This window comes from Spermophilus citellus (genome assembly GCF_964194105.1).
Source record: "Spermophilus citellus genome assembly, chromosome: X".
NCBI classification, from domain to species: domain Eukaryota; kingdom Metazoa; phylum Chordata; class Mammalia; order Rodentia; family Sciuridae; genus Spermophilus; species Spermophilus citellus.
This window is the reverse complement of record NC_138190.1, coordinates 120,490,609-120,506,948: the sequence shown is the minus strand read 5'-3', so window position 1 is coordinate 120,506,948 and position 16,340 is coordinate 120,490,609. Positions and strand designations below refer to the sequence as shown.

The 16,340-nt window shown below is 34.5% G+C and overlaps 1 protein-coding gene across 5 annotated transcripts in view; it reads left to right on the top strand.

Annotated features, from left to right (window-relative positions):
• THOC2 (THO complex subunit 2) overlaps positions 1 to 16,340 on the top strand; it is a 118,364-nt gene that overhangs the window by 64,516 nt on the left and 37,508 nt on the right. For all 5 annotated transcript variants that reach the window (XM_081277144.1, XM_081277141.1, XM_081277143.1 and 2 more), the window contains exons 12-15: positions 59 to 254; positions 12,690 to 12,731; positions 13,154 to 13,284; positions 13,387 to 13,488. In XM_081277144.1, coding sequence (XP_081133270.1) covers positions 59 to 254; positions 12,690 to 12,731; positions 13,154 to 13,284; positions 13,387 to 13,488 — 471 coding nt within the window. The remainder of the gene's footprint in view (positions 1 to 58; positions 255 to 12,689; positions 12,732 to 13,153; positions 13,285 to 13,386; positions 13,489 to 16,340) is intronic.

Here is a 16,340-nt window from a genome sequence, read left to right as displayed (position 1 = left end):
CTTAAAATGGCAGATATTGTGTGTATGTATATTTATAATTTTTCTCTTCTTTTTAAAGAGTTGGCGTTCCTAAAGGTGCTAAAGGCTCACCTGTTAATGCTTTGCAAAACAAGAAAGCACCAAAGCAGGCAGAAACTTTTGAAGATTTGAGGAGAGACGTATTCAATATGTTCTGTTACCTCGGTCCCCACCTTTCTCACGATCCCATTTTATTTGCAAAAGTGGTGCGCATAGGCAAGTCATTTATGAAGGAGGTTAGTAAGATTTTTTTCTTCCTGGTAGAAAACTAAATGTTGGAATGAAAATGTTTGGAATATATTTGTATTTACGAACATTTCTAGGAACAAAAATAAAGTAAACCTAATTTAAGAAAAGGTTATTGAGGTTTGTGGTAAGTCCTTTGTGTCCTAACCATAGACATGTATCTGTGTAAAAAATCTAGCTAAATTATTATTCAAACCTCCTTCCTCTCTCTGTGCCTCCAAATGGCTTTTGACAAATGGCCGCCTTTTGAATCCCCTTGTAATGATTACTTTGTATTCTTTTCCCTTGTCTTCTACTCTTTTTCTTGACTAGAGTTTTGAATCATTACTGTTATTTTTATGAAGCCCTTTCAATATCAGACTGTTGAGGACACATTGTTTTATTTATTTATTTTTTTTTACTTATTTTTTCATGTTAGAGATTGAGCTCATGGCTTCACACATGCTAAGCATGTGTTGTACTGCTGAGCTATGCTCTTGGCCCCTTAATTTTTTAAAAAAACTTTTTTATTAAAATAAAACATATACAAAAAACACACATAATAACTAAATAGCTCAGTGACCTTTCCCAAACTCTCACACATGTGTCTAACACCCAAGCCAAGAAATAGAATAGTACCAGCAACTCAAAGTCTCCTTTGTATGCCCTTTAAGTCACCACCCCAGGCATGACTTTATGCTGTTTTTTTTTTTTTTTTAACTTTTAAAATCCACTTTGAGGTAAAATTTACATATAGTTAGTTTCTTCAGTCTTAATTTATAGATCAAAGAGTTTTGTCAAATGTATACAGTTGTATGTTTATCACCACCATCACCAGAATAATCTGTGAAATATTTTCATTATCCAGAAAGTTTCCTCTTACTTCCTTTATTTTCATTATCCTTCAGTTTCCTCTTTACATTGCTGGTTTGTGGCAACCTCTGATAGGCTTCCTGCCCACTATATTTTTGCTTTTCCTAGAACTTCATATGAATGAAGTTGTGTGTGATTTCTTCCACTTAATACTTTTGAAATTCATCCAAGATGTTACATATGACATTAGTTCCTTTTGCTGAATAATACTTCATTATATAGACATACCAGAGTTTATCCGTTCACCATTTGATGGGATTTTAGGTTGTTACTAGTTGGGGGCTTTTATAAATAAAGCTGCTTTGAATCTTGTACAAGTATTTTGGGGAGGTACTTATTTTTGTGTCACCAGGGGTGGGATTGCTGTGTCACGTCAGTAAGTTTATGTTTAACTTTATAAGAAATTGCCAAACTGTTTATACTGTTTCAAAGTGTCTATACCATTTTGCATACATGGAAGCAATTGTCTGAGACTTCCTTACCACTATTTGGTATTGTCACTCTCTTAAATTTCAGTCATTCTAGTGAGTATGTTGTGGTATCTCATTGTTGCTTCTAATCTTCATCTCATGACTAGTGATGTTGAGCATCATTTCATGAGTGTATTTGTCATTTGTAATCATCTTTAGCAAAGTGTATGTTACTTGCCCATTTTTAAATTGTGTTGTCCTTTTATTTCTGAGTTCTAAGAGTTCTTTGTATGTTGTGGTATGCGTATAAGGTCTTTATCAGATATGTGATTTTGAACTTTTTTTTTTTTCAGTCTGGTTTCCCTTTTTATCTTGTTGTCTTTTGAAAAGGAAAAAAAAATAATTTTGGTTAATTCCAATTTAAAAATATTTTTCTTTTATAGTTTATGTTTTATACCTTAAGAAAACTTTGCCCAACTCAAGGACTTGAAGCTAAAAAAAATATTCTTTCTTTTCAGTTGTAAAACAAAACACCCAAAAGAAGATCTAGAAATTGTTATAGGCACAAATATAGACTTCTCTATTGTTTGGTAATTGTATCTGATTTCAATTTTGGATAACAGGAACGGTGTATAGAAAGATTAACAGCTGTGATATATTAATCCATTGACACCTGAAATATTTGACTTGGCTGTTAACTTTTTTGTTAGAAATCTGTTAAGTAGTTAAATATAATCACACATCATTTACTGTGTAATACAGTCATATGAAAAGGAAGTATAACAATATTTCACCATCTTGATCCTTATAGTCTGAAAAAGGGTGAGTGATTTTAAATTAGTATGTGCTTCAAAAACAAGAGTTAGATCTTTCTCAGTGCATCATATCAGGAAGCATGTGAAGTCAATTTGTTTCTGTACTGGTGTTAACTTTGAAGATCTTTGCGGCCAGGTTTCTCTATTATGCACTTATTGTTTTTCCCTTTGTTGTTAATATATTTCTTGTGAGATAATACTTTGAGACTGTAAATAGCCGGTTTCTCATTATACTATCACCTTACTAATGCTGTTCTTTTTAATTGAAAATCTTTTTTTAACCTTTTATTATTCATTTTTATGTGGTGTTGAGGATTGAGCCCAGTGCCTCACACATGGCTAGGCAAGTCCTCTACCACTGAGCTACTCAACCTCATACCCTTAGTTGAAAATCTTAATGTTCATATCTCTTGTTCTGAAATTCTTTGACTATAAGCGTCATAAACTTAAAAGCAGGAAGCCTAAATCCAACTTGTGGAAATCCTATACATAAATATAAACATATACACTATTGATATGAAGATATACAAATTGTTAGAGCTGTCATACTTGCCTTCCCCCCTTTACCTTTGCTGTGCTCCTCTTTTTCTCCATACTGTCCCATTTGTGCCTGTTTCCTTACCTCATTCCATTCTATTCTGTTCTTGGTAGAAAGGAGGAGAAAAATATATCTATTTTGACCACCAGGGCTAGTGTAAGAAGAAATCCTTCTTTTGTCATTACCAGGGTTGTGGTAGGAAAAGTGAATCTTTCCAATGATCTGAGTGACAATGTTGGTTCATTTTGCACAAAAATGTATTTCACTATGACCAACACATAAAATTGCTTCTAAAGGGTGAATATTGCCTTACTTTCAAATTATGCGTTCGTAGTTAAACTTCTTTAACAAGTCTCATTTATAGCTTGGGGTTGCTTATGAATAAATTTTAAAAGTGGCTTTTACCAATTATTACTTAACAATAGTAATTTGCAATCATCTATTTCTCTGATTAGGTACATATATCTTTCTTAATTTTGAGGTATATAATATAGGACTTTCTGGTATAGTGTTTCGCTCACATTCATCAGGATCTGAGGTGGGACCTGAAAATTTTTATTTCTAGCAAGTACCTTGGTGATGTTTATGATGGAGTACAAAGATCATATTGTTCTGCTATGTTAACCAGTTTTGGTCTTTTTCAGATTTAAAGGTGGTGATGGTGATTTTATAGACTTATTACAAGGGACACATTTTGCAACCATTAACATTTTCTTTCTTTGTAGACCACAGCTTTGACATGCCCATCTGACATATTCAAATGTTTTTCATAGCACTTTTTAAAGTATATTTTTAAGGGCAGTTTTAGGTGCAAAATTGAAGGTACAGAGGTTTCTCATGTACCCTGTTTTCTCACATATTTATAGCCTCCTTGTTATCAGTGTCCCTCACTGTTACAAGTGATGAAACTACACCGACACATCATTATCACTCAAAGTCAAGTCCGTTGTTCAGTTGTACATTCTGGGGATTTAAACAAATGTATAATGACATTTATCCACTGTTATAATATCGTAAAGAGTATTTTCACTGCCTTAAAGACCTTTTGTACTTTGCCTATCCATCCCTCCCTTTTGACTTCTAAGCCCTGTAAGACATTGCCCTCTTTGCTATCTTTGCAGTTTTGCCATTTCCAGAATGTCATATACTGGCAGCCTTTTGTCTGTGGGTTTGCATCTGATAATTCAACCAAGATATAAAATATTTGAAAAGTAAAAGTGAGGTCCCTTCACCTTCTGAATGTAGCCCTCATTGCTGTAAGGTTTATTTATAAAAAATGTTTTTTTTCTTTCTTCTCCCCTCTCTCCCTCCCTAACAAGATTAGGGAGACGGTGTTATTTTTGATTCCCCTAGTTAACTTCCCTTGAACACACCCACTACAGGAAGGAGGATCCTGCTGAGGATCTGGGAAGTGAATATCTCCCAAAGTAACAAGTGAATACTAGCACACCATCAGTGGTCCCTGGGACCCCCTATTGGAATGTAACCCTTGAAAAATTTTTTAAAACCCCCCTGTCCTTCCTGATCAGCAGAGTCACAGCCTTTGGGACCAGAGTCCCCTGTGTTTCTCCTTTGCTAGCAAAGCAATAAACCTTCTTTTTCCTTTTCCTCAAAACCTTGTTCTCATTATTAAATTGGCAGTGGGGACAGGGATTTAGCTTTCAGTTACAAATTTTGGCACCCCACCTGGGACTTCCTTAATAAGACTCCTATAGTGCAAGAGTTAAAATCAAGAATCAATAAATGGGATGGAGTCAAACTAAAGAGTTTCTTCTCGCAAAAGAAATGATCAGTGAGGTGAATAGAGAGCCTGTAGTTTGGGACCAAATTTTTACCACATGCACATTAGATAGAGCACTAATCTCTAGAATATATAAAGAACTAAAAAATCTTAACACCAAAAAAATAAACATCCCAGTCAGTAAATGGACCAAGGACCTGAACAGACCTTCTCAGAAGAAGATATACAATCAATCAACAAATATATGAAATAATGTTCAACATCTCTAGCAATTAGAGAAATGCAAATCAAAACTACTCTAAGATATCATCTCACTCCAGTCAGAATAGCAGCTATTAAGGATACAAACAATAATATGTGTTGGCAAGGATGTGGGGGGAAAAGGGCACACTCAAACATTGCTGGCAGGATTGCAAATTGGTGCAGCCAGTATGGAAAGCAGTATGGAGAATCCTTGGAAACCTGGGAATGGAACCACCATTTGACCTAGCCATTCCACTCCTCAGTCTATACCCAGAGGACTTAAAAACGGCATCCTACATGGACACAGCCACATCAATGTTTATAGCAGCACAATTCACAATAACTAAACTGTGGAACCAACCTAGATGCCTTTCAGTAGATGAATGGGCACACGCACGCACACACACATACACACCACACATACACACCACACACACACACACACACACACACACACACACACACACACACACTGGAATACTATTCAGCATTAAAAGAAAAGAAAATCATGGCATTTGCAGGTAAATGGATGGAGTTGGGAAGGTAATGCTAAGTGAAGTTAGCCAATCCCCCCCCCCCCAAAAAAAAAAAAAAAAAACAAATGAAAAATGTTTTCTGATAGAAGGATACTGATTCATAATGGGGTTGGAGGCAGGGAGGATTATCTGAACTCTAGAATAGAGCAAAGGAGAGGGAGGGGGCATGGGGGTAGGAAAGATGTTGGAATGAGGTGGACATCATTACCCTAAGTACATGTATGGAGATATGAAATGGTATGACTCTATTTTGTGTACAACCAGAGATATGAAAAAATATGCTCTATAAGTATATATGAATTGTAATGCATTCTGCTGTCATATATAACAAAGTAGAATTAAAAAATTAGAAAATAAAAAAGTGTTTGTACTAAATATGTACTTTCTTGTCTTGTTATTATTCCCTAAATAATAACAGTATAACAGCTATTTACATAGTGTTCATGTTGTATTCAATATGTTAAGTATTTAGATGTTATTTAAATTATATGGGAGGATGAGTATATATTATATGCAAATAGTATGCCTTTTCTTTTTTATATTTCTAAACCTTTTTTTAAGTTTTATTGATTTTAAATACACGACAGCGGAATGCATTACAATTCTTATTATACAGAGTACATTTTTTCATATCTTTGTATATAGAGTATGTTCCCGCCAACTCATGCCTTTATACATGCACTTTGTTTTTTTTTTTTTGCATTACAATTCTTTTTTTAAAATATTTTTTTAGTTGTAGATGAATACAGTATCTTTATTTTATTTATTTATTTTTTGTATGTGGTGCAGAGGATTGAACCCAGTGCCTCACACATGTGAGGCAAGTGCTCAACCACTGAGCCACAGCCCTGGCCTGTATTACAATTCTTATTACACATATATACCACAAATTTTTCATATCTCTGTTTATATATAACGTATGTTGACATGCTATTCAAGTCTTCATACATGTAATTTGGATAATGATGTCCATCACATTCCACTGCCCTTGCTAATCCCCTGCCCCCTCCCTTTCCCTCCCACCCTCTTCTTTATCTAGAATTCATCTATTCCTCCCCTGCCCACCTCCCTACCCCACTATGAGTCAGCCTCCTTATATCAGAGAAAACATTCATCATTTGTTTTTTGGGGGTTGGCTAACTTCACTTAGCATTATCTTCTCCAACACCATCCATTTACCTGCAGATGCCATGATTTTATTCTCTTTAAATGCTGAGTAAAATTCCATTGTGTATATATGCCACATTTTTTTTTATCCATTCATTTACTGAAGGGCATTTAGGTTGGCTCCCCAGTTTAGCAATTGTGAATTGTGCTGCTGTAAACATTGAAGTGGCTGTGTCCCTGTAGTATGTTTGGATGTACCACAGCATATTTATCCATTCACCCACTGTGTTAGTCAGCTTTACATTGCTGTGATCAAAATACCCAGCAAGACCAACTTAAAGGAGAAGTTTATTTTGGGCTCAGAGTTTCAGGGTTTAGTCAGTGTTTGGCTGACTCCATCATTTTGGGCCCAAGGTTAGGGAGAACACCATAATTATGTATAATGAAATGCACTATTGTTATTATTTTGAGCAGTAATCTGTTAGATCATCTAAGAAAAAATAAAGGGTATTTGGCGGGGGGGGGGGGCTTCAAGGTGGGTACTGGGGATTGAACCCAGGCTGAGTGGTCCTTTTTACTTTTAATTTTGAGACAGGGTCTTGCCAAGTTGCTGATGCTTGCCTTAAGCTTGCTATCTTCCTGTCTCAGTCTCTCAAATTGCTGAGATTATAGGTATACACCCCCATGCCTGGAAGGTTTTTATTTTATCTTTACTTATTCCTTTGTCTTTGTTCTTTTTTTTTTTCTTTTCTTTGTGTGGATCCGAGTACTGATTTATATAATTTTTCTGCTCTGTAAAGAACTTCTTTAGCATTTCTTTCAAGGCAGGTCTAAGGGCAACAAATTCCCTGAGATTTTATTTCTCTGAGAAAGTCTTTGTCTCCTTCACTTTTTTTTTGAGAGAGAGAGAGAGAGAGGGAGGGAGGGAGAGAGAGAGAGAGAGAGATTTTTAATATTTATTTTTTAGTGGACACAACATCTTTATTTTTATGTGGTGCTGAGATCGAACCCGGCGCCCTGTGCATGCCAGGCAAGCACGCTACTGCTTGAGCCACATCCCCAGCCCCTGTCTCCTTCACTTTTGAGGGGTAATTAAACAGGTCTAGAATTCTAAGTTGGTGTGTTTTTGTTCCTCAATACTTTTAAATATTTTACTTCGTTTACTTTTTGCTTACATGTTGTCTGAGGAGGTATCTGATATAATGCTTACTTTTGTTTTTTAAGGGTAACATATTCTCTCTGGCTTCTTTCAGGAATTTTCTTTATCTTTGATTTTTAAAACCTTTTTATTTTGAGACAAGGTCTTGTTTAGTTGCTTAGGGCCTTGCTAAATTGCTGAGATTGGCCTCAGACTTGTGATCCTTCTGCTTCAGCCTCCTGAGTTGCTGAGATTTCAGGTGTGAGCCCCCAACCCCAGCTTTCAGAGGCATTCTTTACTGTGTGACAGTGCTCCTTTCCCCAGATGGAGGTCTTACTACATTGCTCAGGCTGTTCTTCAATGCCTGGACTCAAGTGATTCTTCCACCTGAGTGCTGGGACTATAGGTGTTCACCACCATGCCTGGTTGTTAGTGTTTTTTTTTAAATATATTTTTAGTTGTTGATAGACCTTTATTTATTTGTACATGGTGCTGAGAATGAGCCCAGTGCCTCACATATGCCAGGCAAGTGCACTACTGTTGAGCCCCAGCCCCAGCCCTTTGTTAGTGTTTTTGATCTGTAGCATTTCTTTCTTTGGTTCTTTCTTAGGATTTCCATCTCTCTGCTTACATTGCCTATCTGAGCTTGCATGCTTTTTACTTCATCTCTTAGCATATCAATTAAAGCTGTTTTTAACATCCCTGCCATATCTGAGTCTGGTTCTAATGCTTCAGATTTTCTTCAATTTGTCTTTTCCAGCTGTGTTTGATTTCATATTTCAATATGACTTGTAATTTTTCTTGGTAGCATGACTTGATGTACTAGATACAAAGAACTGTTGTAGATGCGCTTTTAGTATTACGGGTGCATATTACAGTCCTGTGTTTTAGGTCTCAGTCTTTTTTTTTTTCTTAGTTGTAGATGGACACAATATCTTTATTTATTTTTATGTGGTGCTGAGTATCAAATCCAGGGCCTCAGGCATGTGAGGCAAGCGTTCTACCACTGAGCTACAACCCAGCCCAGGTCTCAGTCTTTTAATGACCCCCGTGCCTATGTACTTGACTTATGCTTCTCAGGCTCCTCCTTCTCTCCCTCCTGCCTCCTGTTGTGAGACCCTGCTAAGGAATACTATATGCTCTGAGGTGTGTCTTTCTTCCTTCCTCCCCCCCTCACCCTCCCCCCTCCCTCCCCCCACTTCCTTCCCTCCCAGGACCTCATGCATGTTGGGCAAGTTGTCTACCACTCTGCTACATCCCCAACAAACTCCACTCACCCGTTTAAATTTTGAGACAGGGTCTTACTAGGTTGCTCAGGTTGGCTTCAAATTTTGTGTCCTCTTGTTTCAGTCTCCCAAGTAGCTGGGATTACAGGTGTGTGCACCACCATGCCCAGTAAAAGTACATTTTATACAAGAAAGAAAAAATAGACATTTTATTGTGGACCAAATGCATGTTGTAAACAATTTATTCAATCCCTGTCCCTTTGCCCAAATACTTTGAATTTTTTCTCTGAGATTAATTTTGAGATTTATTTTCAGAAAACAAAGTGTGAAAAGGTGAGGTAACATGTGAAAACATTTATGATAATGCTCACCTAGTGGAGGTTTGGCCATTTTTATATGTAGGACATTGGAGAAAGCTGTCAAATTCTACCTGCATTTCTTTAGTTTATATGTTAGTTCCTTATTATTCCAATGTCTGCCATTCCAATTTTCAGTTGATGGTACCTGTGAGCCTGGTCCTGGGAGCCTGCACTGTCCATGCAGTGCAGGATTGAATTATCAGAGAGCTAACATCTCTCTCCTCTTCCCCAACTGTGAAAGATGAGAGTTGGTCTATTAACTGCCTTGCTCTCTGTTGGAATAATCCTGTGATGGATTTCTACACAGACTCTCAAAGTCTTCACATAGGATTGAACTGCATTTACCCACACAGATAGATAGTTTCCTACTGGTGGTACTTTAAAGGCTGTTTTATAAGTAAATAGTGCTTGCACTAGAATAAGGTTTGTTTTTGGGGAATTGAAACTAAAATACAGTGGCATGTTACTTTAAACAAATTCAATGTAGAAACCTTAATTTTCCCTCAAATTAGATTTACAGAGCAATTTTTAAATAAAGAGAATCATTTAAATATAGCACATTCATAAAAGACACTGAAAATGCTCTACTTTTGGGTGGTCAATTTTGTGAAATTAAATAGAGCTGTATGGCAGGGATTTCTGGGTATATTTTAATATTTAAATCACTCTTACAAAGTTGTTTACTACAGTTTGAATTCTACCAATGTGATAGGTAGGGAAACCATGTAATTTATTGTCTAAACCACAACTCTTTCTATTTAAATGTTGTGCTCTTATACTGGAATAAAATGTAAGAGCCAGCACATATGGTCATCCTCTGTGTACGTAACCATGTCATCATTGTTTAGAATCATAATATAGATTTGTATTGACCAAAAATGAAATGTGGTAGAAGATAATACTTCAATTAGTACCTTTAGATGATGTACTATCAACATTATTGTGTATTTCTAAGCATTAATAAAGTCTTAAAGAGTTAAAAGCAAAATTGTGAACCAAGAAATGAAAGGTGATTGATAATCTCTTATACAAGCTTGTTAAGCTCATGTTCCTGTAACTTTTATTTGTGGATTATATTGGCCATTTTCTAAATTGTTTTATAGGTCTTATTTGGATTCTTCCTAGCAAAGGTTTTCCTCACAGTGTAGTTGTAATACATAAATATGAAGTTTTTAGCATAGTACATGACACCTAGTGGATACTCAATAAATGGTAGTTAATAAGAATGAGAAGAATAAGCATGGTGAAAATGGTGCCATAATTTAGCTTCAGGTCCAATCTAGTCATAGGCCTGAAGTATTTTTTATTTTCTCTTCTGAGATTAAGTATAATCGCAAGTAGTATTTGAGATGTTCATGGATTAGAAGTACTAAAAAATAGATTGTTAGTAATAAAAATGTAATTTATGTAGTTATATCTATAACTTTTCCTTAACTCTCCCAAAGCCTCCCTCTTGATGGATGATCTATGTGACTTTTTTTGTGTGTGTGCCCAGTACTGCTGTGCAGCCCAACCAGCTGTTTTGTCTTTATAGGGTGATATTGGAACTTGTTTTGGGCCATTGAGCTGATAGCCTCTCTAGACATATTTGTGAGTGTTCTATCTTATTCAGACATAAAAATTAAATCACTACTTATAGTTTTGATCTTATAGTGACGTTAGCTTTTCAAATATAGGGGTTTTGTCCTGTTCAACTTTAAATTTTCATGTCTGGCACTTAGTAAACGGATAAATAAATATCTCTTTTTACTCCCTCTCTTTTGCCTCCCTCCCATTATTTAGCCTGGCATTCAGTAAAAATTGTAGTATTGTATTATGTGAAAGGAGAATCTTACATTACTCTGAATTAAAAAGCAAAGTAAGCTCAAAGAAAAAGAAAGCATCAAGGGAGTGGAATTCATTTATCTTCTTACCAAACAAAAGAAAATTGCTTTTATTTGCTTTTACTTCTTGAATTATTTTTGTTCATTCTTGCTCTTATTAACTTTCATAGGAAGATGTCTTACTGCTCTTCTAGATGACTTTATTTCCCTGTTTCTTTTTCAAAGTTTCCTGCTTATGAAATCCAGAGAATTGACACATAGATGTTATAGACTCATATGAATTACCTAGTAAGAGAATTAGGCTAGCTTACTAATGAAGAAAATGTTTTATTTCTATGGTAAAAACTATATGTAGCTGTTTAAGGTTTGTTTGAATCATAGTATGTATTCTAGGAAAGGGTTAGCTTAACTTTAACATAATAGACTGTAAACTTAATTTTTCCAATTATGGCATACCCTCATTTGTGTTTCCAAGTGTATATGTAGTATGCCACCACAATTACAATCTCCATACTTGAAACAAAACAACACAAAACATCTATCGAAATTTGTTTTTACCAGGCCATTTCTCTGTAACCCAGTTCCTTACTTGGGAACAGGATATATGCTGACTTAATTGTTTCTGTGAGGGGTAACCTTTTTGACCTGCCAATTTAAAATGAAGTGTTTGTATTCATTTTCCCATAAAGGATACATGGTAGGTCCCAAACTAGTGTTAAGTGAAAATGTAGTATTTAGACTTCACTGTAGTTAGCATTCACTGAACTGCTTAAGTACAAAAACATATGCATACACAAAATATGCTTATTTACCAAGAAAATAAGAACTTTGTTAGGTACATACTAGCTTTTATCTTTCTTGCACTTGCTATTGAACTAAATCCTTTCCAGAAATCTAGATTGTCCTTAGGTTCTTCAGTTGTCCTTTTGGCCTCTACACACATTCCTCCAACCCTTTACCCCTAAAAAACACACATAAGTACCATTTACTGCTTCATTTTGAATGAGTAGTCAACATTGTCAGTCATATCACTTTAGGGGACTATCTGCAAATTATGATATAACAGGAACTTAAGTTGTTTTTTATTCAGTGAGTCCAAGTTAGCTAATGGTTTTGTCTTTATCAGTAATGTTTTTAATATTGGGCTGATCTTTCAGTGAGTACTTTGGTAGCCATGAATTAAAACATAGCTTTAAATTTCTTCGTGTTTAATTTTCTTTTTGTGTTTTTGTTGCGTTATTGTTTGATTTTTTAAAACTAATTCTGTAGAGGAAATATGGGTAGAAAATGCAAATGCATTATAACTAAATGATTGTACTGGCTGTAATTTTATAATATTTGGTTTTATACTATATACTTTCATCAATTTTAGGATGCTTTGGTTTATAATAAGGAGGTTGAGAAAAGAATTGGCTTATAAAACTTAAGATTCATGTGCCAAGAATGATTTGGAGGTTAGAAATATAGATAAAATTTAAGAATGTTAATTTTTAATAGGGTATATTTAGAATTTTCAAGTGTGTAAAAGGTAAAAAAAATTTGCTGTATGTGTAAGTTAATTTTTTTCAAATTAGAAACTACATTGTGACTGCATAATTTCAACCTTTGTATTTTATTAATTTTTTTTTTAATTTTAGTTTCAGTCTGATGGAAGCAAACAAGAAGATAAAGAGAAAACGGTAAGAGATTGGAACAATCCAATAATGTGTCTAATGTTTGTTTAGGTATAGCATATTGCAAATTTTACTGTGAATAAGCTTTAATCATCTGTGTAAATAATTATTTTATGCTTTACATACTGAGTACAGCTTTTGGCAACTGTACAAAGTTATCTTTTTAAAAATAATATCCCTTTCCTTTGAAGATTAACATGTTGAGAAAGGAAGAGAAATAAAAGTCCCTCATTCCCTTGCTCTCCCTTTCCTTCTCTCACCCCATTTGCTATTTTGGATGGAGAAAAACAAGTAAGGACAGTGATAGGGTGGGGAATTAGATATTGTGTTATGAAATCAAGAAATGGTAATTTCTTCAAAAAATTATTTTGAAGCTGGATTGGTATGGACCTCTTATTGATATAGTTTTTTTTCTCCTTTCTTCTTAGGAAGTTATCCTTAGCTGTTTGCTTAGCATTACTGACCAGGTACTACTTCCATCTCTTTCTTTGATGGACTGCAATGCTTGTATGTCTGAGGAACTATGGGGGATGTTTAAAACATTTCCCTATCAGCATAGGTAAATACACATTATTTTTGTATTTTTAACTACTAGTAATTCTAGTGTATTAAACTCCAAGTATTTAACTTTTCCTAATTCTTCATCTCATCATTTTTTAAGATATCATCTGTATGGCCAGTGGAAGAATGAAACTTATAACAGTCACCCACTTTTAGTAAAAGTTAAAGCTCAAACAATAGACAGAGCCAAATATATCATGAAGTAAGTTTTAATTTATTTTTCTTCATATTAATCTAAACTATATCTGGATTTAATTTACTTTGTTTAAGGTAGCTTATGTCAGCACCTCAGTTTTGAGAAAGCACATAAATATTTGCTAAAGGAATAGCTGATTATATACTGTAGATGGAATATGAATTTTTGTGATTTTTTTAGCTCATTTTAACTACCAAGTTATTGTTTTCATAGTTGTCTGTGTATAAAATCTAATAAAAATTCTCTAAATGCATCATATTATAGGATGAGTTCTTTAAAAAAATGACAGCCTGCTGTGGCTTTTCTTTAATTTGCATAATACAGTTGATGGTTTATGCAAGGTAGTCAAAGTTCTAGGAATTTCTTCCACTGATAGTTATTCTAATAAAGATGTTTTATCTGTTAGGAAGGTCTAATTCAGTTATGCAGAACTATCTCCATAGGGAGCCAACTTTCAAGAAATTTCTTTTATTTGTGTGCTTTTATTCTATATCATTAAAAACGTAAGAGTAATGTTAATTCTACTTCCTGGTAGACTACTTGAAGTTTAATTATAAAGCTTATATACTTCTGATTAGTATCACTTTAGATACTAAATACACTTGCTGTATTTGTATGTGTTTTCAGCAAGGCTGTATTATCAGTTGTTGTTCCATTTATAAATTCATGCGGTGGTATGGCCATTCTAATTAAAAGTTGTACATTCTTTAGTTTAACTAGATTTAATAGTATGTAGTGATGATGTCCTTGCTCAATGATAGTGTCTTTAGTCACAGTCTGCTGGGAGCTGTGCAGAGTCACAGTCTGGTTTAATAGGTGCTCTTTTATATTATGTATGAAATGCTATGGGAGGATAGACAAAATAGTGAATTATTCTGCCTGGGCAAGTTCTTATTCGAGTTATTAGGCCTGGTTTTCCTGAAAGAGTTCTGATCTTTAAAGTTTTCCAGGTACAGTTTCTCAGTTAAGAAAAGTTAATATTTATGGAGCTATTACTATGTGCGCTAGGCACTGAACTAAGTGCTTTATTAGATTCTTTAATAATATTAAATATTATTAAATTCCTTGAATTCATTTCATTTATTCTCTCTACCACTATAACCTTGGTTCTTTGATCTGGAGTATTACAGTGCCTTATATTATTCTTTTACTTCAAAATCCTTTGCCTACTGACCATTGCCTGCAGGTTGTATGTCAAGCTTTATGACATGGTGAGGTAAGAGATTCTACCTCGAGCTGTACTGAGCCTAAATGTATTTCCTAAATGTATCATGGTCTCCTTAGCTTTACTTCCTTTGCATATATTTTTGTTTCCTATATTTGTACAGGTTTTTCCCTTATCTCCCTTTCCCTTCTCCATTGGTGATTCATTCTTGGAGAGGAGCTCCAGTGTCACTTCTCTGAAACTTTCCCTAGCACATACTACCCAAATTCATCGATTGTCTTTTATTTGTGCCATCACTATTCCTTAGGCAAATAATGCTAGCATATCACTTAAGTACATTGCTATGATTGTTTTCTTTTTTTAAAAAAATTATCTCTTTAAAGTTGATATGTTCATATATATCTTAAATCTAAAGAGGTATATAGAGTTTACATGTAAGTGAGATCGTATAGTGAGTGTCTTTCTGTGCCTGGCTTGTTTCACTTAGTATAATGTCCTCCAGTTTCATCCATGTTACCTTGAATACAATTTCTTTCTTTTTAAAAGCTGTATAGTAAAAAGTCTACCAGAAGCTGTGGGGGTGAGGGAAGGCATGGAGAAAGGGGAGATGTTGATCAAAGAATATAAAATTTCAGTTAGATTGGAGGAATAAGTTTTAGTGATCTCTTGAACTGCATGGTCACCACAGCTGATGATAATGTTTATTTCAAAATTGCAAAAAGAATAGATTTTTTAGTATTAGCACCATACACACACATGCATGTGCACACACTCAAAGATAACTTGGTGGGGTGATGGAATGTTAGTTAGCTTGATGGAATCTTTCTATTGTGCATAAATAGATCAAAATATCCCGTTTTGCCCCATAAATATATAACAATTTTAAAAAGTAAAAAAGTTATGCCATAAAAGGTCTCTTATCCTATTCTCCTTTCATTCAGTTACTCCCCAAGGGGTAGGGGGAATAATCAGTGTTTAGTTCCTTCCTTCTTTCCTTCCTTTTTTTCATTTATTTATCTATCTATCTGTCTATTTATTTAACAGTTCAGGTTTAGTTTCTTATTTATCTTTCCAGATAATTTTATGTATGCACAAGGCAATACAAATATATTATCCTCACTTTAAAAAAAATATTTTTACTTGTAGATTGATACCATATCTTTTTAAAAATATATTTTTAAGTTGTAGGTGAACACAATACTTTTATTTTATTTTTATGTGGTGCTGAGGATCTAACATAGTGCCTCACACATGCTAGGCAAGTGCTGTACCACTGAGCCACAACCCCAGCCCAGTACCTTTATTTTATTTGTTTGTTTTTATGTGATGCTGAGGATTGAATCCAGTACCTCACACACACTAGGCAAGTGCTCTACTACTGAGCTATAACCCCATCCCTTATTCTCACTTTTTATATTATTGATAGAATATAAGTACTGTTCTGAAAAATTTTAAGACTATAGAAATTTAAAACATGGATTTAAATCTGTTTCCCTCTATATCAAGCTCGAAAGCAGGAACTGTTATTCATCTTTGTATTCCTGATACTTAGCATTTTTGTATGTCATACTAGGCATTAATATGAATTAATTGATGAATAAAAATATAATTTATCATAGAAAAATATGCACAGAGTTTTTAATACACTTGGATTATTGCATTTGTAAATTGGAACTGTAAACCAGGCTTGAAC